Source organism: Carassius auratus, chromosome 37, assembly GCF_003368295.1.
Source record: "Carassius auratus strain Wakin chromosome 37, ASM336829v1, whole genome shotgun sequence".
In the NCBI taxonomy this organism is placed as follows: Eukaryota; Metazoa; Chordata; class Actinopteri; order Cypriniformes; family Cyprinidae; genus Carassius; species Carassius auratus.
The window spans coordinates 2634976-2650784 of record NC_039279.1 but is presented as its reverse complement, the minus strand read 5'-3'; the positions used below and the strand labels follow the sequence as shown (position 1 = coordinate 2650784).

At 40.7% G+C, this 15809-nt stretch overlaps 1 protein-coding gene across 1 annotated transcript in view; it reads left to right on the top strand.

Moving 5' to 3' along the window:
• Positions 1 to 15809, top strand: part of LOC113055893 (ryanodine receptor 2-like) — a 49244-nt gene that overhangs the window by 28346 nt on the left and 5089 nt on the right. Inside the window, 27 exon segments of the mRNA XM_026222271.1 lie at positions 1836 to 1970; positions 2240 to 2352; positions 2436 to 2532; positions 2666 to 2772; positions 2860 to 2911; positions 2996 to 3046; positions 3305 to 3322; positions 3324 to 3405; positions 3480 to 3559; positions 4062 to 4138; positions 4447 to 4520; positions 6281 to 6298; positions 9714 to 9794; positions 10362 to 10450; positions 10535 to 10663; positions 10737 to 10841; positions 10935 to 11016; positions 11085 to 12391; positions 12908 to 12981; positions 13060 to 13192; positions 13288 to 13374; positions 13457 to 13681; positions 13963 to 14093; positions 14758 to 14800; positions 14916 to 15049; positions 15381 to 15441; positions 15524 to 15670. Of these exon segments, the coding sequence (XP_026078056.1) occupies positions 1836 to 1970; positions 2240 to 2352; positions 2436 to 2532; positions 2666 to 2772; positions 2860 to 2911; positions 2996 to 3046; positions 3305 to 3322; positions 3324 to 3405; positions 3480 to 3559; positions 4062 to 4138; positions 4447 to 4520; positions 6281 to 6298; positions 9714 to 9794; positions 10362 to 10450; positions 10535 to 10663; positions 10737 to 10841; positions 10935 to 11016; positions 11085 to 12391; positions 12908 to 12981; positions 13060 to 13192; positions 13288 to 13374; positions 13457 to 13681; positions 13963 to 14093; positions 14758 to 14800; positions 14916 to 15049; positions 15381 to 15441; positions 15524 to 15670 (3732 nt within the window).

Sequence of the window (15809 nt, the reverse complement as noted above, 5' to 3'; positions counted from 1 at the left end):
CTGCTCTGCGTCTGTTCTTCGTCTGCTCTTCGTCTGTTCTTTGTCTGCTCTTCGTCTGCTCTGCATCTGTTCTTCGTCTGCTCTTCGTCTGCTCTTCGTCTGTTCTTCGTCTGCTCTGCGTCTGTTCTTCGTCTGCTCTTCATCTGCTCTTCATCTGTTCTTCGTCTGCTCTGCGTCTGTTCTTTGTCTGCTCTTCGTCTGTTCTTCGTCTGCTCTGCGTCTGTTCTTCGTCTGCTCTTCGTCTGCTCTTCATCTGTTCTTCGTCTGCTCTGCGTCTGTTCTTTGTCTGCTCTTCGTCTGTTCTTCGTCTGCTCTGCGTCTGTTCTTTGTCTGCTCTTCGTCTGCTCTTCGTCTGTTCTTCGTCTGCTCTGCATCTGTTCTTCGTCTGCTCTTCGTCTGTTCTTCGTCTGTTCTTCGTCTGCTCTTCGTCTGTTCTTCGTCTGCTCTGCATCTGCTCTTCATCTGCTCTTCGTCTGTTCTTCGTCTGCTCTTCATCTGTTCTTCGTCTGCTCTTCGTCTGTTCTTCGTCTGCTCTGCGTCTGTTCTTCGTCGGCTCTTCGTCTGTTCTGTGTCGGCTCTTCGTCTGTTCTGCGTCTGCCCTTCGTCTTTTCTTCGTCTGCTCTTCGTCTGTTCTTCTTCTGCTCTTCATCACACCCCTTTAGTCCTGTGCTTCTGATCACTGCACAGAAACACAGAAGCACCAGTGATCAGAAACCGTTTAAGGGTCAATGATGCAATGCTCGTTTTGTGTCCAGATCTGTCTGTTCATTAAAAAAAACAACAACAAAAAAAACATTGATTGCATTTCCAAATTATTTTAATTGCAATAGAATTTTTTTTCCAAAAAGTGCATTTTTTTAATCATAAAAATATGTATAATTTCTAGTTAATTTATTTAAATGTATTTATGTTATTTAAATTAAATATTTACACATAATTAAATATAATAATTACTTATAAAATATTATATTCTAAAAAAAGGCATTAATTGCAATACCGTATTTTATTGACAACTAAGCATATTTTCTAGTTAAAAAATCAAATAAATATAATAATGTCATAATTTTAAATAAATTTCATAAATAATGTATAATTGACTGAATACTGTTGTCCTCTTTATAGAGCTGCTTTACATCACAACTGAATTTTCTTTGCATCATTGAAACACTATTTTGCTATTTATCTGTTTTTAATAAAGCACATTAGATGTAAAGGTGACTGGACTATAATGTTTACATTTACATACATTTATATCCAAAGCGACTTACAGTTGGGGGATACATAAAGTGATTCATCTTAAAGGGGCAAACAGACACAGGAAGTGACCCTTATACCAAGTTTTAGACATTGTTCAAATAAGTAGAAAAATGGCATTGTCTTTATTTTTTGGCAATTACACACATTTAACAAAATGTTTAAATTCATGCAATTTTAAAAATACATCTATATCTGTATCTACATTTAAGTATTTAAATATATTTATTACATTCTTTAAATTATTTTAAATTATTTCTAAATTTCTAAAAGTATTAAAACACAATTTTAAAATATAATAAAAGCCAAAATAAAAACAAGATTTTTCTTTTGTGATCCCGGACATCCTCGCATGTCATTGACCCCTGACCTCTTGCATGTGTGTTACTTCATCTCCGTCTAATCCCTCATGTGTCCGTCTGCATGCATCAGTACCCGCGCTTTACATTTCAAAAAGCTGGTCAAGAGAGTCAACATCCGCTTAAAGTGGATAAAGAGTCGTCAGTCCAAAGAAATCCCGCCTCACAAGTGCACACCGTTCATCTGTGTGTGTGTGTGTGTGCGTGTGTGTGTGTGTGCAGCTGGAGGATCCTGCGATCCGCTGGCAGATGGCGCTGTATAAAGACATGCCCAACCGCAGCGAGAACACGTCTGACCCCGAGAAGACCGTCCACAGAGTGCTGAACATCGCACACGTGCTCTTCCACCTCGATCAGGTTCATGTTACTCCAGCGAAGCAGTTTGTTTTCTTGTTTATATATGAAAATGTTAGAATTTCATATGCAAATGAGCTTTCCTATGATTGGCTGACATCTGCCTACAGGTGTCATCAGGGTAAATGTGGGCGGGGAATATGTTAATGAGTTCAATTGGTTTAGAAACAATTTTTACAGCAACTTTACAGAAAATCAGAATGTTGATGTTTATAATAACTTAGTATCTTCATATCTTGATGCAATACACTGTGATGTGTTTGTCTGAGCAGGTGGAACATCCTCAGCGCAGTAAAAAGGCCGTGTGGCACAAGCTGCTGTCCAAACAGAGGAAGAGAGCCGTAGTGGCCTGTTTCAGGATGGCACCGCTTTACAACCTGCCCAGGTGAAGATCTGATGTCTCCTGGATCTCTGATGATCTCTGACGATGATCTCAATGATTTCTGATTCTGCTTCTCTGATTCTCAGGCACAGAGCTGTGAACCTGTTCCTCCAGGGCTATGAGAAGTCCTGGATCGAGACAGAAGAGCATTACTTTGAGGACAAGCTGATTGAGGATTTGGCCGTATGTATTTATTACACAAAACATCCATTCAGAGCAGGACTTTCAGATGATATCGCTGCATAATGTGCCTTTTTACAAACAAAAGATTAAGTGACACCTTGAACCAGAATGACTAGAATCTGTGGTGTTTTAGAAACCGGGTGGAGAGGAGCCGTCGGAGGAGGACGAGATGACCAAACACATCGACCCGCTTCACCAGCTCATACAACTGTTCAGCAGAACCGCGCTGACCGAGAAATGGTGGGTTCAGTTCATACGATCAGTCCAAACCATGGCATCGATGTCATTCTGTCCCTGATCTAGTGTTGCTGTTGCTGTTTGTTGTAGTAAACTGGAGGAGGACCATCTCTACATGGCTTACGCTGATATCATGGCTAAGGTAAGACTCCTTTAACATCCTTTATAAGCTCATCTGTGGGAGACGCTCGGATTGATCCTGTGCTGTCTGCATGAACACTCACAGAGCTGTCATGATGAAGAGGAGGAGGACGAAGAAGAGGTCAAGAGTTTTGAGGTAGGTGACTGGATCTTAGATGCATTCGCACACTTTGAGTTTGATTTTCTTTGAAGATCACGAAGCATCTCAGACAAAGTCTCATGTGTCCTGATCTCCTGTAGATCACATGGTTTTGCACATGCATGCTTGAATTGCTTTGACCTTCAGTTCTCAAGCACATTATGTGTATGGCATCACACAACCTGAAGAACGGTGTGTTTGGTCACACTGGTGAGTGATGTGTGTGCTGTGAGATGCTCTTCATCTGTCCTGCAGGAGAAAGAGATGGAGAAGCCAGAAGCTGCTGTATCAACAGGCCCGACTGCACGACCGCGGCGCGGCGGAGATGGTGCTGCAGACCATCAGCGCCAGCAAAGGTCAGGGATCTGTGAGAGAGCGAGCTGATGCAGGTTTGTGCTGATGGTGGACTGATGAGAGTGTGTTTGTGCAGGAGAGATGGGGCCGATGGTGGCCTCCACGCTGAAGCTGGGCATCGCTATCCTGAATGGAGGAAACTCCACCGTCCAGCAGGTGACACACACATCATCCTCCGTCTGAGTCAGACACGCTGCGTTTAGCTCACTTCATCAGTTTAGAGAAACTCAAGATGCACTTGGCTGAGAACTGAAACCAAAATATTATTTAATAATCAATTGATTCATCATCACATAAATAAAAACTGAGTTGTTCAAACATTTAAACGGCTGAAAGAATTATGTTTCTACTTTACATTTAGTCATTTAGCAGATGCTTTCATCCAAAGTGACTTACACATGAGGACAGTGGAAGCAATCGATATACAAGTGTTAAAAAGAAACCGAACAGAATATTCTTAAAAAGAGAAGTGGGGTATTAATGCAGCACTAGACCCTGACACTGGTTAAAAAACAATATCAGAGCATCACTTGATAACATACATGCAATAAAACAACAAGAAGGTACAGAAAGATCCCCAGTGGTGTGTGGAGTGTGTGGACGGGACATGTTCTGTGCTGAGTTTGAGACGCTTGTGTGTTTTTGTCGTCCCCTGCAGAAGATGCTGGACTACCTGAAGGACAAACGAGACGTGGGCTTTTTCCAGAGTCTGGCGGGGCTGATGCAGTCGTGCAGGTAAATCTACTTCCTGTGGAGCGTCACATGACTGTGTGTGTTTGTGTGTGTGTGCGTGCGTGTGTGTGTGTGTGCGTGCGTGTGTGTGTGCGTGCGTGCGTGCGTGTGTGTGTGCGTGCGTGCGTGCGTGCGTGTGTGTGTGCGTGCGTGCGTGCGTGCGTGTGTGCGTGTGTGTCAGTGTGTGTGTCTGTGTGTGTGTGTGTGTGTGTGTGTGTGTGTGTGTGTGTGCGTGTGTGTGTGCGTGCGTGCGTGCGTGCGTGTGTGTGTGTGTGTGTGTGTGATCATACTGAACAGTGTTTGTGCTCCAGTGTTCTAGATCTCAACGCCTTCGAGAGGCAGAATAAAGCTGAAGGTCTCGGGATGGTGACGGAGGAGGGATCAGGTATGATTTCTATGATTTATAATCAATAACTATGATTAGAGCTTGATCTGTGTAATTCTGTCATTTGATAGAGATAATCATCATTTTCATTCCTCTTGATTTATCATGCCATTTCTGTGTTAATTTTGTTCAATTATTGATTTAAAACTACAGTAATGACACGTATCCCAGAATCCATTCTGAAGATGTCTTTGTCAGATTATTTTCTCCTTTTTCTTTATGTTTGTGTACGTTTGAGTGTATGATGATGATGAATGCTCGATACGGTCTTCAGACGTTTATAAGCAGAAATACTGATAGATATGAATCTAAAACCAGCTCCTGATGATTTTAGGGTGCAATGAGAGAAAAGATCCCTCAGAAGTGTGCGTGAGACACTATCCCTTCCCTAACATCTGCTGTCTTTATCAAGTCTGTCTTTGAGAAGTGATGCTTTTGCCATTTTAAGTGAACTGAACTTATTTTCAAAGCTCATTTCATTTGAGTCTGAGAGATGAAGCATGGGTTTTATATTCTTTTTCAGGTTTCTTTATGTTTGCTGTGTTGTAACATGACTTTTAAAGGACTAGTTCACCCAAACATGAACGCTCTGTCATCGTTTAGTCCTCGTCACGTCGCTCTGAACCTTCAGTGGAACACAACATCAACATTCACTCGTTTTAAATCATTTTTAGAATTACATGACCCAGACTCAGAGCTGGCGAAATAATAATAATAATAATAATAATATGCATTTATTATGCATTTTTCTGAAAGAAATGGTTAAACATTTAAATAGTTTTAAATAAGAAGTAAATATATATTAATATTTATGTATTGAAAGATAAATACTGAATAGATACTGATTGAGACAGTTCGTAAAAAAAATATAACTAAAATTAAAATATAAACATAAAAAAAAATGTCTTTACTTGAAATAAAATAAATGTTAACTATAATAAAATATTGAAACTGTTTTATTTTAGCTAAGGGACAAGGTAGCATTTGCCATTTTAGTTTATCTTGGTGTTTTAAAATAACCAACACTAAATATCTACTTCCCTTTGTTTAGATGTTAATTGATATACTTAAGAGTAATATTATTATGATAGAGTAAGATTTTTGATTATTTTAGAGTAATATTCTCATTTAATATTTTATTTTTTGAGAAATATTTCTCATTATTTTAGAGAATGGATAGATAGATAGAGTTTATATTTGCTATATTTAGTGACCAGGTCTGTCAGGCTCCAGAAAGGACACAAACTCCTCATAAATAGAGTTTTGCACTATGATCCAGGTCTTATGATGCTGTGTGAATCATCTCCACTGAGGAGGTTTGAGCTGACGTGAAGCTGAGTAAACCATGGCAGGAGCTTCCTGTTTGTCTGCACTATTCCTTTAACCTTCTTCCTCTGATTATTTCTTTCTCTCTGAATTTGGACTTGTTTTGTCATGAATCCCTCTCTAAACAGTTCTGCACTTTTTTCACTCAGGTTTGGATTCAGTCAGCATCATTTCTGCTGAAGTCAGACTCTTGATCACAGTTCAGTGTCGGGGTTCTGTCCCAGCGTGAAATCTCATTGGTTAAACAGCATCTGTGCTCTGATTGGCTGTGATCGGTGTGGACAGATGAAATGTGTTGTGATTGTTCAGAATGGTGCTGATTGAGTCCAAGTCTGAATTTCCCAATCAACAGCGACTGACCTTGTGACCTGTATGATCTCTCACTTTTTTCTTTCCTTTTTTCTTTTTTTCCGTACCGTCTTCCCCTTTATCAGTCATCACTCATGAGCGTGGTAATTATGCCTTCTGCCATTTTGCTGTGGTTTAGCTGTGTGTGAGCACTGTTCAGGCCCTGAGCCCAACACCTTCCCTCTGCCCTGCGTTTCCTGTCACATGCCCCGCCCCCCCAGAGCAGCAGCCAATCACGCGGCGTCTCCGCTCTGCTCTCAGGATTTGCACAGTTTCTGTCGTTCTAGATGAAAGAACAGGGACTCTGTTTTGATTCGAGAGGCCGATAATCCATTTGACCAATATTTTTACCCACTTCACCGATTACAGGAAACAGCAGTGTTGACGTGCGAAGTAAGTTCATATTTAAGGGTGTTTCTTCAACTGTGAAATTAAACTTTATATACATTTTAAATAATTTTTTAAAAATTACTGACACCTTTGTTTTTTTAACTCTAGCTAGTAGCCAGAATTGTATTTCCTAATAAAATAAAATAGTATGTGGACACTGTTAATTATACTGAAAAAACTGAAGAAATGTTCATTTTGCTTTGTTTAGATTATCATTAGGATTATTTTAAAGCAATATTGTTTTCTTTATATTCTTCATATTTTCACAGTACTATTACATTTTATTATTTATTATTTTAGAGTGATAGCTATTATTTTAGAGGAATATTTTTTACCTTTTTACAGTAATATTTTTATTAGTAATTATTTTCATATTTATTATTTTAGAGGAACTTTTAATTTTTTTTATCATTTCAGAGGAATGTTTATCATTCATTTAGAACAATATATTTATTACTGAAGAGAAATATTTTTAATTTTAGAATATTTCTATTGTTATTACAGAGTAAAATGATTATTCTTTAGAGTAAAACATTTTATGATTTTAGAGTACTCTCTTTTTGTTTTAGAATATTTTTTGGAGTACTCTCTTTTTATTATTTTAGAGTATTTTTAGAGTACTCGATTTATTATTTTAGAGTATTTTTTTTCCTTTTTTTGAGTATTTATTTAGTATTTTTGAGTATTTTTTTGGAGTACTCTTTTTTTTATTTTAGAGTATTTTTGGAGTACTCTTTTTATTTTAGAGTATTTTTGGAGTACTCTCTTTTTATTATTTTAGAGTATTTTTTGGAGTACTCTCTTTTTATTTTAGAGTATTTTTTGGAGTACTCTCTTTTTAGTATTTTAGAGTATTTTTTTGGAGTACTCTCTTTTTCCTTGTTTTAGAATACTTTCTTTTTATTATTTTAGATTATTGTTTTTTTAGTACTTTTATTTTTAGAGTATTTTTTATTTTATTGGAGTACTCTTTATTATTTTAGAGTATTTTTGGAGTAATGTGTTTTTATTATTTTAGAATATTTTTTGAGTACTCTCTTTTTATTATTTTAGAGTATTTTTTTTCTTTTAATTTTTTAAAGTATTTTTTTCTTTTATTGGAGTACTCTCTTATTATTTTATAGTATTTTTTTGGAGTACTCTCTTTTTATTATTTTAGAGTATATTTTGGAGTAACGTGTTTTTATTATTTTAGACTTTTCTTTTTTTGGAGTACTCTCTTTTTATTATTTTAGAGTACCGGTACTCTCTTTTTATTTATTTTAGAGTACTCTCTTTTTATAGTTTTGATCATTTTTTTTTTCTTTTTTTTTTGAGTCATTTTTTTACGAAGGATTTTATTTTGAATTGTTTATTTTTGAACGTCCAGTTCTGGGACGAGGATTTAATGATTGAAATCTACACATAAGGTACAATCTACATCTACAAACAAGGTTTTTGTGAAAGTGTTTTTAGTTAATGAGATGGGTGAGGGAGTGGCAGTCATGCGGAAACACCCGTTTACTGTTGCAGTCTCCAAAAGCAGTGGGCGTATCTGTAGCCTGTAAGCTCCTCCCCTTCCTGCTCCTGCTCTCCTCTTCCTGTCAGAGGCGCAGCGGCTGGGTGTTTGGTTAGGAGCGTGTCTCTGTGGTTTGTTGTGGCCGAGCTGCTCTGAGAGGATGATGATGATGATGATGATGGTCTCTCAGCAGCAGTCTCTTCCTCTTCCTCTTCCTCCTCCGCTCTGATTGGTCGGTGTCGTGTGCTGTCGTTCCTGCTGTTTGCTCCACTCTTCTTCTTTTTGTTGATGGTCAGGCTGTTTCTTTGTCCTACATGTTCTCTTCCGAGTGTTTGTTTGTGTTCTTCTGCAGATCAGTGTTGTGTTTTCTCTCCTGTCATCCATCTGTGTTTCTGTCGACGCGTCATCAGTTCAGTTTGACCTTTTAATGATGGACCAGAGGAAGTCCAACCAAACCACAGATATCTCTCATATTTATTATTGTGGATTTACATGTATATTCTTATCATAATGTGTAGTAAATGCACAGCAGCTGTGTAATTTGTTCGTTTTGCATGCTCCATTAAAGTGAGTTGTAGTAATGTGTAGTTGAAGTCACAGAAGCTCAGCTGAAAGTGTGTTTGTCCTCAACATTTCTCTCACTTTTTCACCCGTCGTAGAGATTGCCTTCTGTGTTGAAGAAGACATGAATTTGGCCCTAATAAATCATCCAATCTTTGCATCCTAACTTGCTGTCTATGTAGGGAGCAGCAGGATCCCGCAGATACTCTAAACTAAAGAAAGGTCAAGCACTTTCAGGTCGGCTTGTGAGAGGATCATGTCTGTGTGATTTCCTGGAGGTTTTGATGGTTGTGTTTAGCTGAGAGCTCCAATCCTGTGACATTCAGAAAGATTCTCCATCGTGTTCCAGACGTCTCTCTGTCAGATCTCTCAGACTGAAGCCACAGCACTTTCTTCATCTAATCCTCAGTCCTCAGTGTACTATGAGGAGACTTTTTAACTTTAACTTTATTACATGCATCAAATATGATAATAACTCGATCCACAATCTACATACTTTATTCTACTTAATGTTAATTTCAACATGAATAAATACATTTTTTTAAATCACAAACTGTGAACTAACATAAATAGATACATGTAACATAACATAAATAACATTGTTACAAAATGTTAGCAACGATTAATAATAAACGCTGTAAAAAAGTAAATTGTGTATTGTTAGTTCATGATAAGTAATGCATTAATTAATATCAACACCTATAAAGACACCAGTGTTAATTATTAAAAGTCAGATTTGATGTGTTTCATCTTTATTTTTAAATCAATGCATTTTTACATCTCTGAATGTTGTATTAGCTTTTAATAATTTAGTTTAAAGCACATTTAAATAGAACACAGTGCTGTACAGAATCAAAAGACAAATAAAAGCAGAATAATAATAGGAACCAGCTGGTGTCAAGGTAAATGAGTGACAGCAGCACACGTCTGCTGTGTGGAGTTTTAAGGGTGTATTGAGCTCCACCCGTGGTGCTGGTGTCAGTGCTGTGTGCTGGTGGAGTCTGACAGCAGGCGTCTGAGGATCAGCTCATTTACACTCGCTGTGTTCTGAGTCTGACTCTGCTGCGCAGGTGAGAAGGTCCTGCGAGACGACGAGTTCACCTGTGACCTCTTCCGCTTCCTGCAGCTGCTGTGTGAGGGACACAACTCTGGTGAGCTTCATCAGCAGCGTTTCTCTAGCGTCTCCGAGACCTGCATACTGCTCCGAGATCATGCTTTTATTCACTACTTGCAGGGTTCATTTAAATTGTACATTTTATTATTAGTTCTTTTTTTTTTTCGAACAATTTATTAGCAATATTTTCCAAAGCATCAACATATATATATATCCTGTGAGCTCTAGGTAAAGTTATTTTCATTTTACCAAGTTAAACTAATTTGAAAATAAGAAATGTTTTCTTAGCAACTAACTCAATTAAAATGTTTTAAGTAGATTTGATTTCAATGTATTTATTTCAGTTAATGTGTTTTCTTTCAAGTGACGATTTTATGGTTTTAAGGTACAAACCCTGGTCCTGTGAAGCATGTCAGATACTATTGAATACAGATAATAGAGAAACATTATGATTATGAGAAATAGAGGATTGGTGGACGTTACACATCTGCTAGGGTCAATAATAAGCAAGTGTCCAGTGACTTGGTGACGTTCGGTTCAGTCTGTAATAAAGGATGTAGCTCTTCCTGTTCTGATAGTGACAGTAGTGTGTGTCCTACATCAGACTTCCAGAACTACCTGAGAACACAGACGGGGAACAACACCACGGTCAACATCATCATCTCCACCGTGGATTACCTGCTCAGAGTCCAGGTGAGCGATCGCTCCACGAACACGTCAGGAACTCTCCTAACTCTCCTAACACACATCTGACACACGTGTGCTCTGCGTGTGCAGGAGTCCATCAGTGACTTCTACTGGTATTACTCCGGGAAAGAGGTCATCGATGAACAAGGCCAGCGCAACTTCTCCAAAGCAATCAATGTAGCCAAACAGGTCTTCAACACGCTCACAGAGTACATCCAGGTGCGTCTCGGAGGAAGTCATCAGAGCGCCGTGTCTATGTTCCACACTTGATTCACACTTTATGTGATTTCAGGGCCCTTGCACGGGGAATCAGCAGAGTCTGGCTCACAGCCGTCTGTGGGACGCAGTCGTTGGTTTCTTACACGTATTCGCACACATGCAGATGAAGCTGTCTCAGGTAAACATCTACAGACATGTTCTAGAAACACAGCGAAGCTTCTGCAAATACACCATCAGAGAACGATGTTACTGTGATGTTCTTCTGCTGCAGGATTCGAGTCAAATCGAGCTGCTGAAGGAGCTCATGGATCTTCAGAAGGATATGGTCGTGATGCTCTTGTCCATGTTGGAAGGTAAGTTCACTTAGTTAATTGATTGACCAGTAATGCTCACGAAACGATCATCTTTCTCTTGGTTTTAGGAAACGTTGTGAACGGCACCATTGGAAAGCAGATGGTGGACATGTTGGTGGAGTCCTCGAACAACGTGGAGATGATTCTGAAGTTCTTCGACATGTTCCTCAAACTGAAAGATCTGACGTCGTCAGACGCCTTCAAAGAGTACGACCCCGACGGCAAAGGAGTGATCTCCAAGAGAGACTTCCACAAGGCCATGGAGAGCCACAAACATTACACCCAATCCGAGACCGAGTTCCTGCTGTCCTGCGCCGAAACTGACGAAAACGAGCTCTTGGATTATGAGGAGTTCGTCGAACGCTTCCACGAGCCGGCGAAAGACATCGGCTTCAACGTAGCTGTCCTTCTAACCAACCTCTCAGAGCACATGCCCCACGACTCACGCCTGCAGACCTTCCTGGAGCTGGCCGAGAGCGTGCTGAACTACTTCCAGCCCTACCTGGGCCGCATCGAGATCATGGGCAGCGCTAAACGCATCGAGCGCGTCTACTTCGAGATCAGCGAGTCCAGTCGCACACAGTGGGAGAAGCCACAGGTCAAAGAGTCCAAGCGCCAGTTCATCTTCGACGTGGTCAACGAAGGTGGCGAGAAGGAGAAGATGGAGCTCTTCGTCAACTTCTGTGAAGACACCATCTTTGAGATGCAGCTGGCGGCGCAGATGTCGGACGCCGGAGAGCGCTCGGCCAGTAAAGAGGACAGCGAGAGAGAGAAACCCGAGGAGAAGAGTCCTGAGATGGGCTTCTTCTCCGTCACCACCGTGAGAACCGCTCTGTTCGCCTTACGATACAACGTGATGCTCTTGATGAAGGTGCTGTCTATGAAGAGCCTGAAGAAGCAGGTGAAGAAAGCCAAGAAGATGACGGTGAAGGACATGGTGACCACACTAGTGTCCTTCTACTGGAGCGTCCTGCTGGGACTCCTGCACTTCGGCTTCAGCGTCGCTCGAGGATTCTTCCGGATCGTCTACAACAGCTTTCTCGGAGGCAGTCTGGTGGAGGACGCCAAGACCATGAAGGTGTCGGAGCTCCTGGCTAACATGCCTGACCCGACTCAAGACGAGGTGAGAGGAGAGACGGAGGAGAGCGAGAAGAAACCCACGGACAAAACCTCCCCAGAGGAAGACCTGGCCGATCTGACGGTGGCCACAGACGACACCGAGCTCCTCTCTGATATATTCGGTTTGGATCTGAAGAGAGAAGGAGGGCAGTATAAACTGATGCCTCACAATCCGAACGCTAGCCTCACGGATCTGCTCAACACACCCATCCCTCCTCCACCTACACCGTCACCAGAGCTGCGCAGGAGACACCAGGTAATCATTACGGTGACCACTTTCTTCATCCGTGACCAAGACAAGACCACACTGACCTCGTCAAACTCTAACTGTGGCTATATCAACATGCAATATCAATATCACAAGAAAAGATGAGACTAAAGAGAGAAAAAAATATATATATATGTTTATGTATAAATATAGCCAAGATTTTTTATATTTTCTTCTTCAAAAAAAAAAAGAGGAGACAAAATTTGGCTTTCTAATAGTTGCCAGATGTCAAGTTAAATCCCTCTTTTCTGCCTTTTTTAAATTTACTGTATATTCACAACCGTGCAACCATTCGCACGCTCTTTCTCTTACACTGATCTGAAAACATCAACACACATGTACGCTGACTAAACTAGACTCAGATTCCCAGATTTCAGTCAGCCAGACCGTGACAAACAGGACGGGTTGACTAAAGGTTATTTGACACAGGACTAAGACGAGTCGACACGTTAAAGGTGCGTTCCATTGTGAGGTTTTTAACTCTTTCTCTGCTGCTTCTGTCAGACCAAGAGCTCTTCATCCTCAGCAGACGTCAGTGAAGCTGCGGACGAGACCAAAGCCGTGCCTGAGAAAGCAGAGTAAGTCTGATGATGGAGATGTGTAGAGATGGTGTTAATAACACCTGCATGCTGACTCCTGATCTGTCTCTTTCTAAGAGGGGAGAACGGAGAGAAAGCACAGAAGAAGAAGGAGGAAGTGGTGAAGCGTAAGGTCAGACAGCACTACGAGCCTGATCTGCAGGAGTCGGCCTTCTGGAAGAAGATCATGGCTTACCAACGCAAGCTGCTGGTGAGAGTCCTGGAGATCTCAGACGGTCTCAGGAGCGATCGCTCGTCACACACGCGTGATCTCACCGTGTCTCTCTCTCTTCTCTTCTCCTGCAGAACTACTTCGCACGAAATTTCTACAACATGAGAATGTTGGCTTTGTTTGTGGCCTTTGCAATCAACTTCATTCTGCTGTTTTACAAGGTGATGCACACTTCAGTGTTTTCTTGTGATGTTGATTGCTAGTGAGTGGTGTGTCTGAGCGTGTGTTTGGTCGTGTGTGCAGGTGTCCACGTCCTCGGCCGTCTCTGAGGGGAAGGAGGTGTTGTTCGGCTCGTCTTCAGACACCAGTGTGCGCTGGGATCCTCTGACAGACGCGAGCGCTCGGCCTGACGCTGTGCACTTCGTGCTGGAGGAGAGCAGCGGCTACATGGAGCCCACGCTGAGGATCTTAGCCATCCTGCACACCGTCATCTCCTTCTTCTGCATCATCGGCTACTACTGCCTGAAGGTACCGCATCATCAGCTTCAGGAGATGATAATTCACTCAAAACTCACAGAATAGAAGAGTTTGACAGATCACATGACTTTAACTGGGATATTATTCACACAAGGCACTGGATCTGATTTCCTAATAATGAAAGCTAGGCATATCGTTTCATTTATGCTAATGAAATCCAGTTATTGAAACAATAAACCTGTTAGATCTCCATGAAAGATGAGACGCCCGGCAGCATCAATCTAACGAGGTTTTAATAACGGCTGGTGAGTGATAGTGCTGTTTCTCTGCAGGTTCCTCTGGTGATATTCAAGCGTGAGAAGGAAGTGGCCAGGAAGCTGGAGTTCGACGGTCTGTACATCACTGAGCAGCCCTCGGAGGACGATATTAAAGGCCAGTGGGACCGACTGGTCATCAACACACAGTGAGTGACAGAGAGGCTCATGGGTAATGGGCTGATTCTCACCTCAGCTGATTACAATCAGGAGTATTTCAGTAATGAGGCATGTGACAGAACTGACTCACTCCATGATAATCCGTGACATTTACTGCACAGGAAGCTCAAACACATTATTATCTCTCTATTCAAGAGTTCATGGACACCTGTTTTTGTTTTCCTTATGTATATATCTCTAGTTTGTCATGCTTGGAATTTGACACAATGTGAAACACTATTAAAGCAACATTTAAACTGTTTAAATCATTAGTGATACATTTAATGTGTATTTTAATATAAAAGATAATTTCTATTTGCATATAATACCATAATTAATTTTCTATAAATTATGAAAAATTATACATATTTTGAATTTAATTAACTAAAAATCTGGATTTTCCAAATTGGGGTTCATGAGATAATAATACTGAATTTAATTGAATAAAAATAGTAAATGTAAATAATGTCAATTGAAATCTAGGAAAAATAACAAAATAAAAAAGTTTAAAATAGAGTAAAATGTTCAGCTGACTGAAACGTTATTAAATGAAATGAACAACATTGAGATGTTTATTTTCAGTGTTCAAGCTTTGTAATGATTCTGATGATTGTGTGTCTGTGATCTAACGATGGAAACTCATCTCTGTCTCAGGTCCTTCCCAAACAATTACTGGGATAAGTTTGTGAAGCGGAAGGTGAGTTTGGAGACATTTACACATGTACAGACAGATGAACGGCTCTGATAAAGCCTATCTGAATCAACACTCTCTCTCTCTCTGTGTGTGTGTGTGTGTGTGTGTGTGTGTGTAGGTGATGGATAAGTATGGAGAGTTTTATGGACATGATCGGATCAGTGAGCTGCTGGGGATGGATAAAGCTGCGCTGGACTTCAGTGACGCACATGAGAAAAAGAAACCAAAGAGAGACAGTTCACTGGCCGCAGTGTGAGTGTGTGTGTGTGTGTATTTACATTACTATATATGTTGTTATTTAACTGTTATTTCAGCTCATCCTGCAGGGGGCAGTAATCTGTCCCTCACATGACATTAATAATCCTTCTCAAATTCATCTCTCATTTGAGTAATGAAGTCTTCCTGCTGGATTCACTGTCCTCTCTCTCTCTCTCTCTCTCTCTCTCTTTCTCTCTCTCTCTCTCTCTCACTCTCTCTCTCTCTCTCCTCTCTCTCTCCTCTCTCTCTCTCTCTTTCTCTCTCTCTCTTCTCTCTCTCTCTCTTCTCTCTTCTCTCTCTCTCTCTCTCTCTCTCTTGTTTGCAGACTGAACTCTGTGGATGTGAAGTATCAGATCTGGAAGCTGGGCGTGGTCTTCACTGATAACGTCAGTAGCTGCTCCTCGTGTGTGTGTGTGTGTGTGTGTGTGGTCAGGTCTGATCTGGTTTGTGTGATGTTGTGTCCTGCAGTCGTTCCTGTATCTGGCCTGGTACATGAGCATGTCCATCCTCGGACACTACAACAACTTCTTCTTCGCCGCCCACCTGCTGGACATCGCCATGGGCTTCAAGACCCTCAGAACCATCCTGTCCTCCGTCACACACAACGGCAAACAGGTGTCTGTCTGTTCAGTGTGTTCAGATCATTTTAATAACTCCAGCTTCTGCGTACACATTAGAGACACATACAGCTGTACTAAAATTGTTAATATATCAAAAATAGAAATTAAATATTGCAGAATACAAAAATTACTAA